A 20,538-nucleotide genomic window follows, 5' to 3' on the forward strand; every position below is an offset into this window, starting at 1 on the left:
GTGTTCGTTATTAGATAAAGACTAAAAGTACCTACACTGGGGATTGGTGCATTACGAGAATAAGAGTGGGACCCAAAGAACCATAAAAAAACTTACAATAAGGAATTTAGATCAGAAAAATCACACAAAAAAGGGGGAGAAAACCTCTATATTGGTAGACGCCATGTATCATTGTTCCATCAATGAGATTCCCTACAACCACACACATGAAAGAATTGAAAAGGAGTTGATGTGTGGATGAGTGTATGTGTCATATTTTCTTATGTATACTGAGATACAAATCAAATTTGTATGCAATATCCCAAAGGTACATATGATAGAAGTGTGTGTGTGTGTGTGTGTGTGTGTGCTTAAGTGCACGCGCACGCATGTAAGTGCATGTAAAAGTTTAATATGTGTGTGTGTGTGTGTGTGTGTGTGTGTGTGTGTGTGTGTGTGTGTGTGTGTGTGTGTGTGTGTGTGTGTGTGTGTGTGTGTGTGTGTGTGTGTTTCACATGTGTTTAATAGTCCCATAAATAAATGAGCCATATAATTATATATGAGACAAGTACAAAAATATTTACGACATCTAAGTTGGGACTTGCAAAAAATTGAGAGTTTGCAAAAATTCTAACAAAATTGAGAATTTATAATCATATTGAGTTTGAAATAGGAATACAAGATTGGAAAAGAGTGTGGAATCCATCAGGTAGTCCAGGTTCCAAGGTCAGGGTCCACTTACCTGCTGCCACCTTCCAAACCAACCAGTTGTTAGAACAATGAAGTTGAATTTGGGTAGACAGGTAATGCCTGTATCCCCTGGCTTGTTATCGCTTTACCAAAGAACTTGAACAAACCTTTTGGATTTCTTTGTTAAAATGAATTTAAGTAAGAAAAAGGTGGGGTTTACATTTTCATGCTAAAAAAGAACTTTAAAATATAGTTCTAGAGGCTAATAAATAGAAGTGAGGATGATAAAGGGCTTTAGCCAAAAAAAAGCAAAACAAATACCATTAAGTAAATCAAGGAAAAATTGAAAGGGGGGAAAACCACTCCCTTGTAAAAAATCTTAACTTACTTTCTAAACCAAGCAAATTACTTTGACAAGGCATTAAATGAGGAAAAGATAAAAGCAATTAGGTTGACACTTTGACAACATTAATTTGAATTAGTGAGTCCATAATTGTTTCAACCAGAGTTGTAAGAACTAATTAATTTAAACAATAATTAAGAAATAAATAAAAGGTTGTTTTTTTTTTTAACTAAGTCAAGGTAAGACAAGAAAATTACCAAAAAATAAAAGAATTACTTAAAGTAAATATTAGATAAGAAGAAAGAAAGAATTAAATAAAGCAATTAATTTAATATAGGAAAACACACTTACTTTAATAAAGGAGAAAACACAATGAAGAATTAAAAGTACTTAAGTTATAAGAAAATATATATCATGAGTTAGCCACATTATATAAAATTGTGATTTATAAGGGAGAGCCTTTAACTAAGCAATTAATTAAGCACAACTAAAGAAAAAAGTAGATTGATTTTCCTATATATATATATATATATATAAAGGGGCACTTAGTTAAAGTAAAAGTAAATGGCAAGGGAAGTAGGTATTAAGGGAATGCTATATTCAAAGGATTCCATAAGAAGAGAGAGCAAATTAGCACACCATTATTGTACGAGACAATGCCTATTTGCATATATAAACAAATTAATAAGAGACAAATCCACATAAATTAAGTTAGAAAATCAACACGAAAAAAGTTAATGAGAAAAAGTGATTGAGGGGGGTCATCCTCACCCTCTTTTTAACACAACTTAAAAGGGTTATAAAGGGCAGACGCTGTAAATCAATTTAAATTTAAATTTTCAATAGGGTGCAAAAGAAAGAGTCAATTTCTTTTAAAAAAGGGGAAACCTAAGAGCACTAGGGGGGCGAGTCGATAGAGACTAGGCAAAGGTAAGAAAGTCAACCATATGATTGACTAGGCAAAAGACAAAGTGCCAAAGGTTTAGAATAACAAACAAAAAGGTGACACGTTTACTTTGCATGCAGGTACCTAACTAAGAGACTATGAACAACAAGGAGCAGGGGACGAGAAAGGAGAAGTTGCCTTGATGCGCAGAATGGATTGTAGGCAGGGTAGCCAAGCAACAACACAGTGGGCTCACTAGGCAGAGGTCGACGAGGGAAGACACACATGCAAGGAAGGTAGTGAAGCAGCCAGTTTTGAATGATTGCTGTATTGGGGGGCGTCAAATGCTCCGCCATATGAAAGTCTATCAATAATTAGAGTTTACATATGGATCCAGAGTCCATACTTAGCAACAAGTAGGGTTGGAGATGCAACTATTGTTTCAGGTTTGCCACAATACAGAGTTGGGACAGCTAGTATGAGGGATACAATGAAGATTCGGAGCTTGAAATAGCTGATCCTTTCGCCTATAGTCCCTTCCAACATCAAGGACGTCTTTACTCTGTGGCTTGTCGTTGCGGGTTTCCCACTAGTAAAGTTTATGCAAACTACCTACAGCATGTTATAGTATACAACCAAATAAAAAAGGTTAGAGTATGAAATAAAATATTGTATACAATCTAAATTAGACAAAGAAAAGGGAAAATAATTTTTGGAATTAAATAAATATAAACAATGAATGTAAAGAAATAAACAAAACTACACAAGGAACAAAAAGGTTACAAGAAACTGCAAAAGAACTACAAGAGCCAAATATCTAAATAAGCTAATACACACACACACACACATATGTATAACCTATAATTTAAAGAAATATGCTACTAGATAAAACCAAAAAGCAATGAACCTTTTACAAACAAAAAGTGTGTAATGGGAAAACTAAATTAGAAAGAAGGAAAACATTGCTTGCAATTAAGAGAAAGAAATAAATAAGCAGAGATTAGAAGAGCAGATTGATCCATGAAATCAATATCGAGCACGTGCAACGTGCTCAATCCGATGGACTAGGGTCTCCAGGGATCCAGCGAGTCACCTCGGAGCCCAAAGTAGGGCCTCCAAGGATCCAATGAGTCACCCCGAAGCTAAGGCCTGCAGGGATCCAATCAGTCACCCCGAATCCCAAAGCAGCACCAATTAATGGCACAAGTGGGAACCGGGGAGGTGTGCAACTTTTTTAAATTAACCCAAGTTTCTTTTATTTTTAATAAACTTTAAATTTGTGGAGAAAAAGGTGAGTCCCAACAAGACAGTTTACAAAAATGTGGCCAAAAGCAAATTAACTCCAAAATGGCAGCCTTCAACATTTGTTCTAAATCCGATGCAACATTTGCTCTAAGCTTGAAGATCGATCATCACCACAATCATGCACAGATTTTGCTCACGAAGATTGCCAAGCGATTTGATTTAGCTAAGAGTCTCGTGGAATTCCATGCTGCTATTGCATTTTTTTCAGGCGCTCAAGGAACGGATTACATTATAGGACTGAGAAACGGCAGCAAAGAGATGAAGCAAATGCAAGCATAGAGCAGCAGAGAACAAAGCAAAGACGAAACGAAGCAAAGGCGGCAGCATCAGCATCAGTGAAGCAACAATCACCGAAGCAAAAGAGAACGGAGCTGATAAGCAGCCACAAAGCGGACCGAGAAAGGAGCAACAACGAATTGGAAGCAAACGAAGTAAAGAAGGGATTCCGTTCAGAAATCTCTTCGAACTTAGACCAAAAATTTTCGGTTGCTCGTGCAAGATTGTTCTCCTCCTTCCGTTCATGTGTGGTTTACTGCGTAAATTCATCGGCTGCAGGTCCTCACAACGCTTGAATTTGTGCTTCCTTGGACTTCCCCTGCGGCAGCTTGTCCCTTTAAAGCGTATTCAACGAGATTTCTGGCAAGCAAATCGGTGTGTTTGCACGAATTTGGAGTTGCTGAACCGACAGCAACATCAGGTGTTTGCTGCCATCCGCAAGAATTGGGAATTCAAGCGATTTTGAGACATTCTGCTAGCTAGTGAGGTTGCCGCATCGACATTTTCAGAGATGCAGGTATGTTTGTCTTATTTTCTGTGATAGCCGATCGGAGATTGAGTTTTGTTTCCTCTGTTTGAGACATTTTCTAGCTTTCTTTTCAAGTTACCGTCGCCAAAGCGTTGTTTGCCAGCTTTCCTTCCCTAGCTCAGCCAGTAGTTTGCATATTCTTCCGAATCTTACATTTTTTAAGACGATTTCGGTGAGTCGATGATCAGTCATTGCTGTAGTCATTTCATTCAACAGGTTTCTTCAACAGATTCTGCAATTAAACTAACGTCACGTTTGTTTACACCTTCGGCATAGCTTTGCTAGAAATTCCTGCGCATCGTCCTTTCTCTCCACCTGCGGTACTGCTGAAATGTTGCTCGAAGTGCAGGATTGACGTAAATCTCCAACGACGTCCATATCCAACGAGCTCAGGTGAGGATTTCGTTCGCACATTCCGTCTCGAATGCAATCTTGCTCAGTCCTTAGCACATCTTAGATGCTATATTGCTAAAGTAGTTGAAATGCTATAGTGCTAAATTAGTTGAAATGTAACAGATGAGGGCAATCATCGATCGACGATCGTTCTTCCTCTTCTGCATCAGCTCGATCGTCTTCTGCTCTTCGCATCTTCCCGTGGCGGACTCGCCTAGCGCCACGCTTCTGGCACCTCCAAGAAGGCCGACGATCCAGGATCTTGTATCAGCGCTCAAAGATGCTGGAGATTTTCAGACGGCAGCTATGTTGATCAAAGCAATCGACATCAACGTTCTGCCTTTCAACGCCACCATCCTGGCCCCGAACGATAGAGCTGTATCTCAGCTTGATTTCCTCACATTCGCGCAGGCAGAGCCAATCCTCCGATACCATGTGGTGACTCGCCAGCTTCCCTTCAGCGATCTCCTACAGATGCCCGTAGGGACGAAGATTGAGACGTTGCTAAGGCATCGAAAGATCCGTATTACGAGCAATCTTCCCTCGAATTTCACTCTGGATGATGTGCAGCTCATTCGCCCCAACATTTTCTTCAACTCTGGACTTGTAATCCATGGCCTTGGTGGCATTCTTATAAATCCTTACTTATCCGGTGCCTTTGCTGCGCCTTTGCCGCGCCAAACTCCTCTTCCATCTGTTGGGATGCCACCTGCAGTTTTTCCCATTCCGCCATCCTCATCACCGGAGATCAGACCTCTCGAAGTGTTTCCAACACCTAATGCAAGCTGGCCCGCTCAAACCGTTACGCCTACAGCATCACAGCAGATAAACACGCCACGGAGGCCTTCCCTTCGACCCGTAACGAAATTTTTCATTTGGTTTATATCATTGATGCTCGTGATCGGAGTCATCTGGCTTTGTTGCATATAGCTCGCAGAGAAAAGCACTTTTGTTGAATAGATCTTTGTATATCAGAATTGCAACCTGCCAATGAAAAGCCGAGCATTAAAGTGCGATGAGGCTTGCTGTGGAGTAACCAAGATAAATATGCAGATGTCTCGCGGAGCGGTATGTAGTCTCTTTTCTGGAGTAGAACAAAAATTTATGGACGAATTCGAGCTCAGTCACTTGTCTGTCTCAGATTAGGCAACGGAATCTTTGTGCTGATTGCTTGATTTTGACCTCTTTTGTTCCGCTTCGGCAAATACTATCGAAAACAAGAATGACCACAAACACGTATAATTGCAACATAGGCATGGTATAGTCGATACTCTGTGTGCTACTTACAAAGGGCTTAGGAAGGGAGGATAATAGTGAGCTAAATGGGAGGGCACGGGAATTAGGATGATCGTTGCTCTGAGACGTGGCCGTTTGTGGCTAGAAAAGCCAAATTGCAGAGAGAAACATTCCGCCTACGTTGCTAATGTAACCCTTGTCATTTGGATATAGAACGTCGCGTCTCGAAAGCAGGTTACGATTCCTCAGAATTAGTACATGTTTTCCTCTCTTGGCCTTCTGGTAAAACAGAGGGGATTCTTGTGTCTTTGACAGAAAATTGGTAAGAACAGGCTGTTATATTTAAAGGAAACCTACAGTTATATATATATTTACTGTTTGTCATTGGATCCGCAAATCCGAACATTCGTAGTGATCCCTATTCAATGGAAATGTGGAGTATTGCAAAAATCTCCCCTGGATGTGTTAAGCTTCCCACCACTTTCTTAAAGTTCTCCCGAACTTGCAGCTCCTGGAAGGTTTTTGTTATTGAAACTCATAAAGTGAATGCACGCTAATGGTTTACTAGGGTGCATTCCATATCTCTTGAAATACAAATTGTCCCTTTTATATACGGCTATGAACATGCAATGTGAAGTTTACATGACAGTTTGACCAACTTTTTTACTCAAACAAAAGCATACCAGGTTCTAATCGCTTCCGAAAATACAAGCTTCTAGTTCTATGGTAAGAACTATCTGTAATAGTAAGTACACACCTGATAATCTGTACACATTTGAAGCATTCTAAATGTACTAGTCAATCAAGACCATAGTAGCGTGGAAGCAAAACTTACACACATTGACTTCAAAATTTGAATGAAAATGGTACGACAATCATGTAACCTCTTTATTAACAAATGTAGAAGCATCATAGTTTCCCCCCATAAGTGCATCAAAGTATAGTTGTCTATGATTGTATATCATATCTGATTTCCATTGCTTTTAATTGGAAATTTAGTAATTCTTCAATGCTTGATGCGATAATCAAAGCATCTAAAATTTAATCATTCGTAGTGCTTGATGTGACATGGGCTAACTCTATTCCTTGCCAAGGTAATTCAACAAACTTGTAGATTTGAATGGAAGATCTTGCATCCATTTCACCACTTGTATTGGCACATATTCATAATATTTTTAATGAAAATTTTAAATAAAAGGTAGCACTAAAAATTTTAAACTATATGGACCATGAACAAACCCCTACAAATTGTATGAAAGTTGTAGACCATAAAGTAACCCTTACAAGATTAAGCATTCAAATGATATACCAATGTGTTGTCTATTCAAAATCATGTAGAAAAAAATTGACATGGGCTAACTATGCCATTGTCATTTTAAAGCACCTTGGGTGTTAATGTCAACCCCAAGAAATTCAAGAATTGATCATGCTTTTAGCAAATTTTAGGTATTGTAGTGATAGAAAATCCAAAAATATTAATTTTCAATAAGCACACACATAAGTAAAGACTTTTCAATGTGTTAAAAGCACGTGCGAAGTATGTCCCTTGCTAAAGAAGAGTTAGAAGATGGATTAAACACTCATAAAGAAGTAGATGAAAATGTAAACTTCACCCCTAGGGTTAGGATTTCCCTTTGTCCTTTATAGTCTTCTCCCCTGGGGTTAGGGTTACGAGTTTGTCCCTATTGTCTTTTATAGTCTTTTCTATAGTAGTGCAATCTATACTATTTTTAATAAGTCCTTCCTAAATTGCACTGAAGTCCATATGTTGAGAATGACTGAGAGCACCAATTCACCAAGATATGTTTGGCCTTGTGATAGTCAATTAGATTCAAGCTTGGAATAAGCTATTTATACTGAGGATATATAGCAAGAGAATGGCATAAGCTAACAATTTGATATGGCATTCATTATCCAGTCATTTAGGAACAAAATTCCTTCCTGAGAGGTTTACTGGCTGACAGTGGTAGCAAAAAGAGCCCCTCCAAGAAGAAGGTAAAGTTGAAAAGCCAGAGAAAATCTTATTACTCCACAGGTTCCTCTTTGACAAGGAAAAGAGCAAGCAGCACTTGGTGGTGTAGACCTTGGTGAGTGATTTTGGAGTTTTAACATCTTCACTGACAGGAACAAAATGAGCCATCTTGGTCAACCGATCCACAACTACCCACACAGAGTTGTGCCCCCTCTGTGTCCTAGGTAGTCCCACAATGAAATCCATGGAGATACTTTCCCATTTGCCAGATGGAATCTCCAATGGGTGTAGGAGACCTCTTACCTTAAGGCGTTCAGCCTTAGTGACCTAGCATTTTTGGCACTTCAATACATAATCTTGGACGTCCTTACCTATTCCAAGCCAAAAGAATTGTCTTTTCAGAAGTACATGTCTTTTGAATTCTCGGGTGTCCAGTACTCATACTATCATGACATTCAAAAAGGATTTGGCGCCTAATGTCATTATCATCTGGGACACATACTCTGCCCTTGTAGAGTGGGTGGCCATCTTCAATAGTATATTTTCTCCACTTGAGTCCTTTATCACCAACCTGTGGTGTGTCGCCATTTCCACGCGACTCCTCAGTGAAAGCCTCTCGATTAGTTGAATCCTTGTTTTTAATTGCTTTCCATATTTCAGAGAAGCGAGGATCAAATTCACATTTTCCTTTTAAGGACTCTAGGAAATCATTCTGAAATTGATAACACTCAATTTATTAACAATTGGCATTCGGCTAAGAGAGTTTGCTACCACATTAAACTTCCCTTTCCTATATGTCAATTGTATATCAAACTCTTGCATTAACTCAGCCCATATGGCTTTTCTACCTTTAAGCTCTGGCTGATTACAAATCCATTTAATGCTTTCTTGATGAAAGATGATCTCAAATTTTGCACCATATAAATAGTGCTTCCACTTCTTTAAAGCATAGACTATAGCATATAGTTCCTTCTCATATGCCGAGTAATTCCGTTGGGCACGATCTAGCTTTTTGCTTTCAAAAGCTACTGGTCGATCTTTTTGTATAAGTACTGCTCCAATAGCAAAATCACTGGCATCTGTCTCAACCATGAATGGTTCATTGGGATCCACTACTTTTAAGACAGGAGCTACTGCTATAGCTATCTTTAATTTTTCAAAACTTCTCTTTTGAGGTTCATCCCATATGAAGGTGCTTCCCTTCCCCTTAAGCTGGTTCGTCATCGGAACAACAATCTTAGCATAATCTTGGATGAATCTTCTATAGAATCTTGACAAACCTAAGAATATCTGTAATTCTTCTAGATTTGTAGGATGTGGCCATTCCAATATGGCCCTTACTTTATCAGGGTCCATACAAACCCCTTCTTGGGATATTATATGTCCCAGGTATTTCACTTCTTTTGCAAAGAATTCACATTTGGATTCTTTTGCAAAGAGTGAATTATCTCTAAGCAGTTGGAACACTTTTTGCAAATGTTCCAAATGTTTTTTTCTGGTTTTACTATAAATAAGGATATCATCTATAAATACTATAGCAAATTTCCCTAGATATGGCCTTAAGACACTATTCATAAGTGTCATGAAAGTTGCTGGAGCATTTGTTAATCCAAATGGCATTACTTTAAATTGATAATGCCCATACCTAGTACAAAATGATATCTTAGGGACATCTTCTTTCCTAATTCATACTTGATGATATCCTTATCTTAAATCAATTTTAGTAAAGTATTTCACCCCTTGCAATTGATTTAAGAGCTCATTAATGCGAGGCATAGGATACTTATTTTTTATGGTGATTTTATTTAGTGCTCGATAATCTATGCATAAATGCATAGTACCATCTTTTTCTTTACCAGTAAAACTGGTGCAGACTAAGATGAACTACTTGTTTGGATTTGGCCCTTTCTAAGATATTCCGTTAACTGTCTTTTGACCTCATGTTCCTCTGTTTGACTAAGCCTATATGGGGGTTTACAAATAGGGGTAGATCTAGGAATTAAATCTATTTTATGATCTACTTCTCTCTCAGAAGGTAAACCATAAGGTAAATCAGACGAAAAAACATCTTTAAATTCAAACATTAAATCTTTGAAAGAAGATTTATGCTTTTTAACATTACAAAAAACAACATTACTTCTTTTCGATGCAGAAGACATAAAATCACTAATAAAAGTAAGTTCACAAAGATATACCTCGTATTCTTCTTGGTGTAGTAGTCATTCCAATTCCATCGAACAAATAAGAGGAGAGTTAGGCACATCATGTTCTCCTTGAATCTGAAAGACTCCACCTTCTTTTTCAAACATAATGGAGTTATTAAGATAACTCCTTTGTAAGCTATGCCCAAGACTATACAGCCATTCTCAACCAAGCACTACATTTGTTCGGTCGAGATGCATGATTTGGAAATCCAAGGCATCCTGATAGCCAGTTGAATATCCATCTCTACACCATATATCATGGTGTCCCAAACTTTTTTATCACTGCCCTTCGCCAAAGAGACCACATATTTATGGGCACTCGGACTCTCAGGCAATTTTAATTTCTTAACTAACGAGTAGTTTAAGAAATTATGTGTTGCACTATCATCGACCATCACTCTTACTCTTTTCCCCTTAAATTTTCCATGCATCCTCATTAAATCATGAGGACCAAAGGTGGGCTGCCACATTGCCGATGATAGACAGCACATGTGGGTGCTATCCTCATGATAGACCTCTACCTCAGTGTACTTTTCAGTACCATTAAGCGGTAACACTTGCACCACATGCACTTGTTTTTGTGGAGGTCTATTTGGGGCGTTAGCTCCCGCTGCTTTATTTTTAGGACAGTTCCAAGCAGCATGGTCTTTGCCCAGACATTTGAAGCAAAGATTTTCTTGCCTGGCCCTTTCATAATCCTCTTTCTTCAAGAGAGGATAATTTTGTGTTTGAGGTTTCTTAGGTGGTGCCTAAGCAACCTCCTTCTTAAAGTGCCCCTTCCTTTTCAAATTGGAAAATTTATTGAACTTTGGAACAAAACCTGTTTGCTCCAAAGTTCCAATTCTGAATTTCCCCATCATATCATCATATATTTGGGCATACTTAATGGCTTCCTCAAAGGTTTTTGGAGAATTTCTTTTCACCTCAACCTTATAAGTGTCTTTGAGACCTCTCACGAAACCCCTTATATTTTGGAATTCATCAATTCCCTTCAGCTTAAGGACTGCCTCCCTATAATTCGCTATGTACTAGACTAGAGTGTTTTTTCCCATAGTGCAATTGTCCCAAGCCTCCCACGCTCTTTCTAATTCATTTTCCGGTAAAAACTCTTTTAGGAAGGCTTGTTCAAACTCAGTCCAATATCTAGGAATTTTGTCACTCTCCTTGAGGCTCATCCACCATTTATAGGCTTTATTTCCAAGGAAAATACTTGCTTCCATGACTTGATTTTTAGGAGGTGTATTCATGAGTCGATGAAAGTCTTGCCATTTTTGCAAGAAGGTATTAATTGCATCTTTATTATGCTCCTTTTCTTCCCCATTGAAAATTGGCGATTTTAAGTCCTTAAGGATGTTCGAGGTTTCTCAAAGTCGAGAGGTAGACCTCTCAACTTGATTAGGAGGAATCGGTGATTTTTCAGTAATGGATACTAATTAAGAATCAGCTATCTTAGTTATAGCTTCAGTTAGGGTTTTTAATGTTTCACTAATAACCCCTAACTGCGTTTCTATATTTTGCATTCGAGTTTCAAGTTTAGTGAATTCCACATACGGAATTCCATAATCACCATATTCAATATCCTCCATTTCTACATTATTCTCTTGAGTTTTAGTTTGTACCTCCTCATGTATTTCCTCTCTAACTATTGCTTTTCCCTTTTTAGCCCTTTCCTTGGCCCCCCTAATCATACCATCCCTTTTCGAAGTTGTCATTTTAAAAATGTATATTTTCCAAAAATTATAAAACAAAGCGCTTTATGTCAGAGAGAAAAATGTGATGCCCATTTCCCTAGTATTTGTTCGAGGCGTTGGATTCGTCTTCAAAGTCATCTCACTTTCTTTGATTCACATACTTCCCATTCAATTCTGCTCTTTCCCTTCTTTGGATCTCGAACTCCTTGGTTTTTTCCTTGAAATCGGTGAGGCTAAACATTGGAAAACCTTAGGATCTTGAAAGAGAGAAAGGGGTGAAAAGGTCCTTGGATTCTTTGGAAAACAAGGGGAGGTCTTAAGCTGTGGAGAGGGGTAAAAAGACTATGGGATGCAAAGGTCTACGACCTTGAATGACATGGCCATTAAAATAAATAAATAAATAAAGGTTTTCAGACCTTTGTACGATGTGGCGATGTCTTCTTTGGAGTCTGGATCTCTGTGTACGTAGATCGATGCGGACGGAAGTCTTTTGAACTTGGAATTTGAAGCTCTGAGAGTCCAAGACTATAAGCTGAGTAATCAAAAACTGTAGCAACTAATACCCGCACTGATCCTGCAATAAAAATGACGGCCACACGGTAGCCATGGCTCCTTCTAAAATCTCCAGACTCATAGGCTTGCAGCACTCCCATAGCCTTACTCTGCAACTGTGTTTAGCAGTAGTACTGTAGGCTAGTACTAGTGGCCTACTAGTACTAGATATAGTGTGCAGTGCGCATGGTTCTCCAAAGCCTATTGTCCTGGGCTACACCACTGAACTGCTGCAATAGGTCACACGACAGTCAACTCTTCAATTCTGCGAATCCGCAAGCCTCATAACATTTTGAAACCCTTCTGCTTCAAAAATTCTACGCCACCGCTTAGGGTTGTAGATTAAAGGACTGGCAAAGAGATTTGTGTCGTGCGCAGTCTCTCAAAACTCAAGTCACCACATCTACCTTCGCGATGCTTCGTCAATTTGTAACAGCTCCCGCTATGCAAATCATCAAACTCTAGCTCTGATACCAATGTCACGAAACCTGAACAAGAGGGCCTCTCCTCGCTAGACCGCCTAGCCACGGATTCCTGAGAGTCACATGAACTACTCTTTCTTTTTTCAGTTCCTTCTGGAATCCTCCCTCCTAGCCTAGTGCCTGCCACATGGTGTTCTCTTGAGTGCCATGTGTCCATTTGGACCTTAGAGTCTCTATGCCCATTTAGGCCTTACTTATGCACTCCGTATTGATGCAAGCACTATCGAGCCCTCTAGTTTCCTGCTTCACCATAACCACACTATTATGGTTGATGTAACAATGCTTCTTTTGTATCCTCTCAAGCATAAAACATGGAATTTATATTTTATACATTGTTGAGAAGCATAGATAGTGTAGATGCAGAGATCTTGGAGGCATGATACTTATGCAGAGTAACAAGAAGAAAGATGGTATCTAGCTTAGATCAATATCAGCTTGACCTGGACCTCTCTCTCCAAGATTTGAAAGAAGCCGTTGTTGTTGCCATGGTGGAAGGTAAAACCTCGGGTGAAGATGGTCTCCCTATTGAATTTTATAAATTCTTTTGGAACATTGTTGAACCATGGTTGCTCAAGCTTTGGTAGGAATGTATTGAACTGGGTAGTCTACTACTCGTCTACTAGGACACTTGAATGGAGGAGTGATAAATATAAACCCAAAAAAAGGTCAAAAGATGGAACTAAAGAATTAGAGTCCACTCATTATGTTGAATTGCAACTACAAGATCTATGCAAAGGATTTGGCTCTAGGGCTCAAACATAAGATGTACATTGAATGGATTCTCCCTCTACATAAAGGTGTGTGGAAAAATTGTAGAAGTTTCAGGATAGGCAAGGGAGATGGAACATGCAAGAAGTGTCTCGACAAGTAGGTGGATATTTGTGCAGATGCAACTAGGGGAGCCTATTAATTGGAAGGCTATTCTTCTAGGGGATGCTCTGAAGGCTCCTTATGCCACTTGGACATGGATTAGAGCACATGCATTTTGGCACATTTGGTTATCCAGAAATGCATACCAGTTTAACAACGAGCTCATTGCTGCAATCTACATTTTGCTCATTGGTTTTACAATCATGCTGTCTAACTATTGTTCCTTTTCCCTCAGGCTAAGTTCTTACTTGACCAAGACATACACAATTAAAATGAAGAGATCTGTTTAAGGGGTTCAAAATTTTCATACTAGGAGGAACTTAAAGAATGGTTACAGCTCATAGACATTAGAGATGTTGGGCTTTTTAGTTGGTGTGATTGATAGATTGGAAAGTTTAGAAGGGAAGCCAGACTAGATAGAGTCAATATCTCCCAAGCCATCCTAGGTCTTTCTATTGGAAAAGAATGTAGGGGTTTTCTTCCTTAACTCTATCAAACTACAAACCCATGTATGCAAGGCTTGACTTTGGACTGGGAAATAAACGGAACTCATGGTTCAAAGCAAACCCCTCTCTTTTCAGATTTCATTCTAGTTAGCAAGCAATTATTAATATTTGGAACTCTCTGTTCTACTTGCTGATTTCTTTTCACAGGGCTCTGGTATGATGCTGTCCTAAACACCTAGAGAGTGCTCCTCCAAGTCTTTATTTAGCTTGTCAAGTCTATAGGCTCTGATGGCAGCCTATGCTTCCTTGTTGTTTTGATTAGATTGGCCGGCCGCAGTAAGGTATTGAGGGCTTCGTCTGGTAGGTCGATAGGAGCATTGGATGACATGGACTAGGAGGTCTCCTGTTGTGTGGTGCTAGTGTTGGAGGCATTGGAGGAGTACTCAGGCTAGTTTGTGTAGGGAAGGGGAGGCAGGATGGGATTAACGGCGGGCGGTGTGCAGGATTTGTGGGGTGTGTGGGATTGAGCCTTTCTATAGCCATCTATCTTCTCCCATTTCAACCATGTTAAAATCACCTAGTAACACACAGTTGTAGTCCAGCTCTTGGAGATATTGCCAAGTAAGCTTTCTGGACTTTACCTCAGTAGGAGCATAAATAGGTACAACTATGAAGAATAAGCTTATGTTGCTGTAATCTAAAGAAATCCACATTTGATTGGCATCTTGCCTAAGTTGGATATACTTGCTTGGTGATGAGAAAGTACACCCAAGGCAACAACACCCCTGCCTTCCTCATGAGCAAAGTAGAACCATGTTCTTCTTTTATCAATGAGCTTCAGTCTATTCTCCAGCATCGTTAAGCTGATTACCTTTACCTCTTGAATAGCTAAGAAGGTTCGGGAGAGGGAATTCTCCTTGAGCCACTTGCTTAATTCCTAACTCCTTGATGAGTCAGTGAGCCCACATACATTAAGTGAGGAAGGAAATATGTTTACTTACCATTCCTTTTTTTCCCCTATTGGGCCTTGAGGGCAGGGATTTTAGAAGGGGCTCCCTTGCCTTTAACATGGGAAATTCTCCTCTTATTTCGGACAATGGCCTGGAGCTTGGCTTGTATTGTAAAATCCTTCTATAGTCTTAGTGACTGTCCTAGAAGTTCTTCTTCTGAATCCCCTAGGTCAAAGTGGCATGCTAGCATCCAATTGATTGACCTCATTTTCAAACTAAATGATCATCTCATTCTCTTCCCATGGCATTTTTCGGAATCCATCTTTCTATCTCCTTATCAATCAATAACTCATACACATTATTGTTCCAAGAGGGGCTGAAATACCTGTAACCACCAAAGGGCCAGCATTGGCCACTTGCAAGCTTTGAATTACATTTTCTTTAGTTGTCTCTGCTACATTGACAAGTTGATCCTGTTTATGAAGGCTTTTGGCCTCCTCAGGCACCCATTTGGGTTTAGCTGGTTGTTCCACCCTTTCATGATTAGATTTGGCCTTATTTCTCTTCAAAGGAAAATTTCTAATAGTATGTGAGGAAAGATCACAAAGAAAAAATGATTTTAGTAGATTTTTATAAACAAGAAGATGTTCTCTGAAAATACCCCCATTTCTAGTCACAATAACCAGGCAATTCCTCTGCTACATCCAGTTTCACACAAACTTGGGAATGTCCCCTAGGATTGATGAACAGTTTCTTTTCTAACCCAATGACTTGACCGAGACTTTTATAGAGATAAGGAGCTTGATTCACCAAAGAGAAAGGAAGGTCAGGGAGCTCTACCCAAACTGGAATGAAGGTGGACCTAGGCTTTCAGGATTGAGAACTTGAGACCAATACTCAAGATACAAAGATTGATTTCCAATGGTCCACAAGCTATGGTTAAGGCATTAAGCGCCATTTCTTCTTTCTCAAATAAAAAGAAATAAAATCCCTTCCTCAAAAACCTCACACTACTTACTACCAAACCTTTTCATATCCCATTGGTTCTGAGCTAGTTTTCTAGAAAACTAGCAGGTAGTCTAGGTCCCAGTAAAAAACTATAAGAGCATGAGTGGATAGCTAGTTAATATATTTATCTAACCTATCATCATCAAGAAAGGTGGCTACTTTACCTCTAGCAAATGAGCTCTCTTAATCCGAAGAGTCTTCACGCATCTGTTGAAATGCTCATGGATTTGTTGGTGATTAAGGGCGACCCAGAATGCTTGGCAATCCTCCCGAATTGGTTTCGTTAGGAGAGTCATCTGCTCTACATCCTATTGGGGCTCTAAAGGGCTTCTCATCATTTCCCTAGGTTTTATTTCCTACTCCAGAGGGGCTTCTTTCTGAATTGGTGGCAGGGGAGTCGTGGTCCTACTCCAGTTTCTTTTTCGACGGAACTTCAAATTTTTCTTGGTCTTTAGTATTCATTTCAGCACCTCTCTTTTCATCATTCCCTTGTGATCATTCTAATAACATGATTCTTGGGTTCCCCTTGGGAGTAGGAGGAGAAACAAAAATATCTACTTCTTGTGTCATCTCATCTGACCCTTTGGCCTCCATTGGCAATGCTAGGATGACTACGTTCAAATGGGGTGGGTAAAAAGACCTCCCTTAAATTCTTGAACTAGGCTCGAGTACGAGGTCCATGTAGTCTTATCTGAGAGTCCTTTGCCCTCTTCCCGAGTATTTGTGCTCCTGGTTGGAGCTCGCTCTCCTCCATGCTTGCGGCACTTTGATAGTTGCTCTTCTCTATCAAAGAGCTCTTTCTGGCCAGGGAGAGGTGGGAAGTTTGAGTGAAGCCTTGGAAATGAAAATTTCTTCATCATCCAATGTTTCTAGTACAAAGCTGATGGAACTATAGATTTTGTCACACAAAGATCTTCATGCGCACAAGTAGTCCCATCAACCAACGTCAAGTTCATAGGATTCGATGTCTTACCAGATTTGGTGGCTAATGCTAGGTTGGAGGGGAGCTTAGTCCTTCCAAAATCCACCTCCATCTCCTCCCTTTTCCCTCTTTTTTCCCATCTATTTGATATTGCATTCGATAGGAATTAGGAGTGGCTTGCTATCATGTAGATGAAAAGTGCTTAAGAACTTTCTAAATGTATTTTTCCTTAACCTTGCCTTAACTAAGCAGATAGCTGTGTTCTAAATCTTAAAATCAATGCATTCTTGGATGTGTCCATTGTTTGTGAGCTTTAGGACATTTATCGTGTGTATGTAACTTGCCTGACCCATAACTTATGCATTGCCCAATAGAATTTAACAAAATTGGTTCCCATCAGTAGTACACATTCTACACTTGAATACGAGACCAAAAAAATATGGAATTACCATTTTTAATGAGATTTTTAAATCATTACAAGTGTCATGTTGCATGTGATGCATGTATTATAAATACTATAGGATACATCAATTTATTGAAAAACATTAAAATTTTATCTACAGATACATGCAACCATGTAATCATTCAAAAATTCACTACTTGAGCTTCCCCTCAAACAAAGAACACATGTATTTGAGAAAATTTGGTATGGTTTAAGGGGCTTCCAATGTTGTATTGAAATTAAGCGCACACATTCAAGGGCGCGCTCCATAACTTTCTTGATTTGTTGGAAATTAAAAGGATTGAAGAAATGGAATCCAAACTTATGGGACTAGTGCATGGTGGTTTTAAAACATTTAACTTTTGCCATATTGGTATCTTGATTCACACTAGATTGGATGAATTAGAAAGTATTCAATTCATGTATGTGCGGAGATCTTTGAATAAATCCAATCCTATTTATAACTTTGTGGAGATTGTGCAGTCTTACATATATCTAGGGTAGTGTTCAACAGACAAGGTTTCATGATGATTGTTGCAGGTACCACACGACTCATGAGGTGCCCTGGTCAGACTAGAGAGGTGGTGCTAGCCACAAGTCCAAGACCCTCTGATGAAGGGTTGGCTTTTTAATATCCTAGTGAGGCTGACAACTATGTATGTAGCACCTTTCTAGGAGAGACACATTTCAACGGGATGATAGAGTGGAAGAGATTCGAGAGGCTACCAAACCATGTGGATCATATCCATGTTGATCATGCTCTTTACTCGTATGTGAGCCACCTAGCCTCTGGAGCTTCCAATCTTACTTGGAGATGATATGGAGCCTTAGATACCGTTGTCCCAGTGATACAAGATGTTGCCACCATATCCTTTCCCACGACTCGGCCTACACATGTCCCAAAAGGGAAGATTCCCGAAAACCCCTTGGTTTGATGATGAGTGCAGAGAGATGAGATCCCACCTCACACGTGAGTGAGCATTGGGACATTTTACTTTAACAAAGGCATAGTTGATCTCATGTCGAGTGACACGCATAATAAGAAGGCTTTTCTTATACACAGATCTTTCCAAACATCACCAAATCTTGAGGGACTAAGCACCGAGCACTTTGCACATGGACAAAAGGTTTTGACCCTAGTCCTAGCACAATTGTTCAACCATGCCATATGCCATGGCTTCCGGCCTACCTAGAGCACTACCATGATAGTACCAATTCACAAGGCAGGTGATCCCATGGACATTGGGCACTATTGCACTCTTATGATTGGCCACACTCTAGCTAATATATAATGATCAGTACTAGAGAGGGAGAGCACCAACCACACAAAGGGTCATGAGCAATGAGCTATCAGACAGGTAGGGTTTCAGAGAGATAGCACTCCACCCTAGACCACATTCTCACCTTGAGGGCTATCATTGAAGAGGTGAAGTTGAGGCACCAAAAAGTCTATAGTTGCTTTGTAGACTTTCATAAGTCATTTGATATTGTCCCATGCTCCTATCTGACTAGGAGGTTACAGGAACTGGAGCTCCTAGAGATCATGATTTGGGGGGTTGTGATCTTATATGAGTCCGTTAGAGGGAAGGTACATGCCCTAGGAGGTTTATCATATTGGGTTGAGAGAACTATTAGAGCGAAGCAAGGCTAGCCCTCTCCTCAACTTCTTCGTGATCTATATTGATGAGATCACATCCTTTGTAGAATGCCTAAGCAGAGAGGGCAATTGATGGTGCATATGTTGTTGTACGCAGATGACATAGTCTGCATATCATCCTTAGTAGAGGGATTGCATAAACATCTAAAGGCCCTAGAGGTGTTCTGCAAAGAGACAGACTTGACTGTTAACCTTGGAAAAACCAAGGTTATGATCTTCAACACCTCACGAGGAGTGTCCCATCACCATAGCTTCACATACCGAGATGAGCAAGTGGAGATATTGTAGTCTCACACATATCTGGGGGTAGTGTTAATGGGACCAAGTTTCACAATGATTCATGCATGTACAACACGACTCTTATGAGGATAGGGTGACATGGCCCAACTACGGTGCTTCTAGGCACACTTCCAAGACCCTCTGACAAAGGGTTGGGCTTTTGGCACCTTGGTGAGGCCAACTCCTATGTATGTAGCACCTTTCTAGATGAGACACATTTTAGCGATAGAGTGGAAGAGATTTGAGAGGCTACCAAACCATGTGGGTTAGATCCATTTTGATCACACTCTTGACCCGTTGTATGTGAGCCACCTAGCCTCTCGGAGCTTCCAATCATACTTATAGATGATATGGACCTCACCCATTCCTCAAATACCCTTGACTCAGTGATACAAGATGTTGCCGCCAGATCCTCTCCCATGAGTCTCGACATGAACGTGTCCCAACTATTGGGAAGGTGCCCCAAACCCCTTGGTTTGATGATGAGTGCAAAGAGATGAGAGCCCACGATCTCCCAACTGAGTGAGCACTGGGACATTTGACTTTATTATATGCACAGCAGATCTCATGTCGAGTGACATGGCATAAGAAGTAGGCTTCTCCCATACACAAGATGGATGAGGTGATTGGGTCCTTTCATGAAGGAGATCCTACTATGGGCTGGGGGCTCCTCTAGGAGGCAAAATCGCCCATCTCCATCATAGATCCATCATATTTGTACACATATTCATGCTCCCTCCATGATGTCCCAGGGCACGCACCACCTGATATGTCCTCTATGTCTAGACTCACCATATGTCACTTGTTCACTGCATAGAATGTATGGACTGCCCTTCTCTAGCTTCATAACCAAAGATCACCAGATCATGAGGACTATACACTGAACACTTTGCACATGGACACGAGGTTTTGACCTCAATTCTAGCACAGTTGTTCAACTATGCCATATGCCATGGCTTCCCGCCTACTTGGAGTACTACCACAATAGTCACAAGGCAGGTGCTCCCACAGGCACTGGGAACTAGCACACTCTTAAGATTGGCCACACTCTGGCTAAGATATATGGGTCGGTACTAGAGAGGGAGAGAAACAACCACACAGAGGGTCAAGGGCAACGGGCTCTCAAACAAGCAGGTTATCGAAGACAGCACTCCACCTTGGACCACATTCTCACCTCAAGGGCTAGCATTGAAGAGGCAAAGTTGAGGGACCCAAAAATCTATAGTTTCCTTGTAGATTTTTGTAATGCATTGGATATTGTCCCACACTCCCACCTGATCAGAAGATTACTTGGGCTGTAGCTCCTAGAGATCATGATCTAGGGGGCTATGAGTTTATATGACTCTGTCAGAGGGAGGGTACGTGCCCCTGGAGGTCTATCAAATCAGGTTTAGAGCACTATTGGAGTGAAGCAAGGCTTCCCCCT

General features: G+C 40.1%; 1 protein-coding gene across 1 annotated transcript; it reads left to right on the forward strand.

Annotated features, from left to right (window-relative positions):
* Positions 1-3,589: 3,589 nt before the first annotated feature.
* LOC147903478 (FAS1 domain-containing protein SELMODRAFT_448915-like) lies at positions 3,590-5,341 on the forward strand. The gene is made up of 4 exons (XM_087372993.1): positions 3,590-3,634; positions 3,759-3,996; positions 4,285-4,401; positions 4,525-5,341. Exon 4 carries the CDS (start codon positions 4,525-4,527, stop codon positions 5,329-5,331), a length of 807 nt encoding a protein of 268 aa, XP_087229119.1. The 5' UTR covers positions 3,590-3,634; positions 3,759-3,996; positions 4,285-4,401; the 3' UTR covers positions 5,332-5,341.
* The last annotated feature ends 15,197 nt before the right edge of the window (positions 5,342-20,538 follow it).

The sequence above is a fragment of the Dipteris shenzhenensis genome, chromosome 3, assembly GCF_047967505.1.
Source record: "Dipteris shenzhenensis isolate YYH24624 ecotype China chromosome 3, Dip_SZ_1.0, whole genome shotgun sequence".
In the NCBI taxonomy this organism is placed as follows: Eukaryota; Viridiplantae; Streptophyta; class Polypodiopsida; order Gleicheniales; family Dipteridaceae; genus Dipteris; species Dipteris shenzhenensis.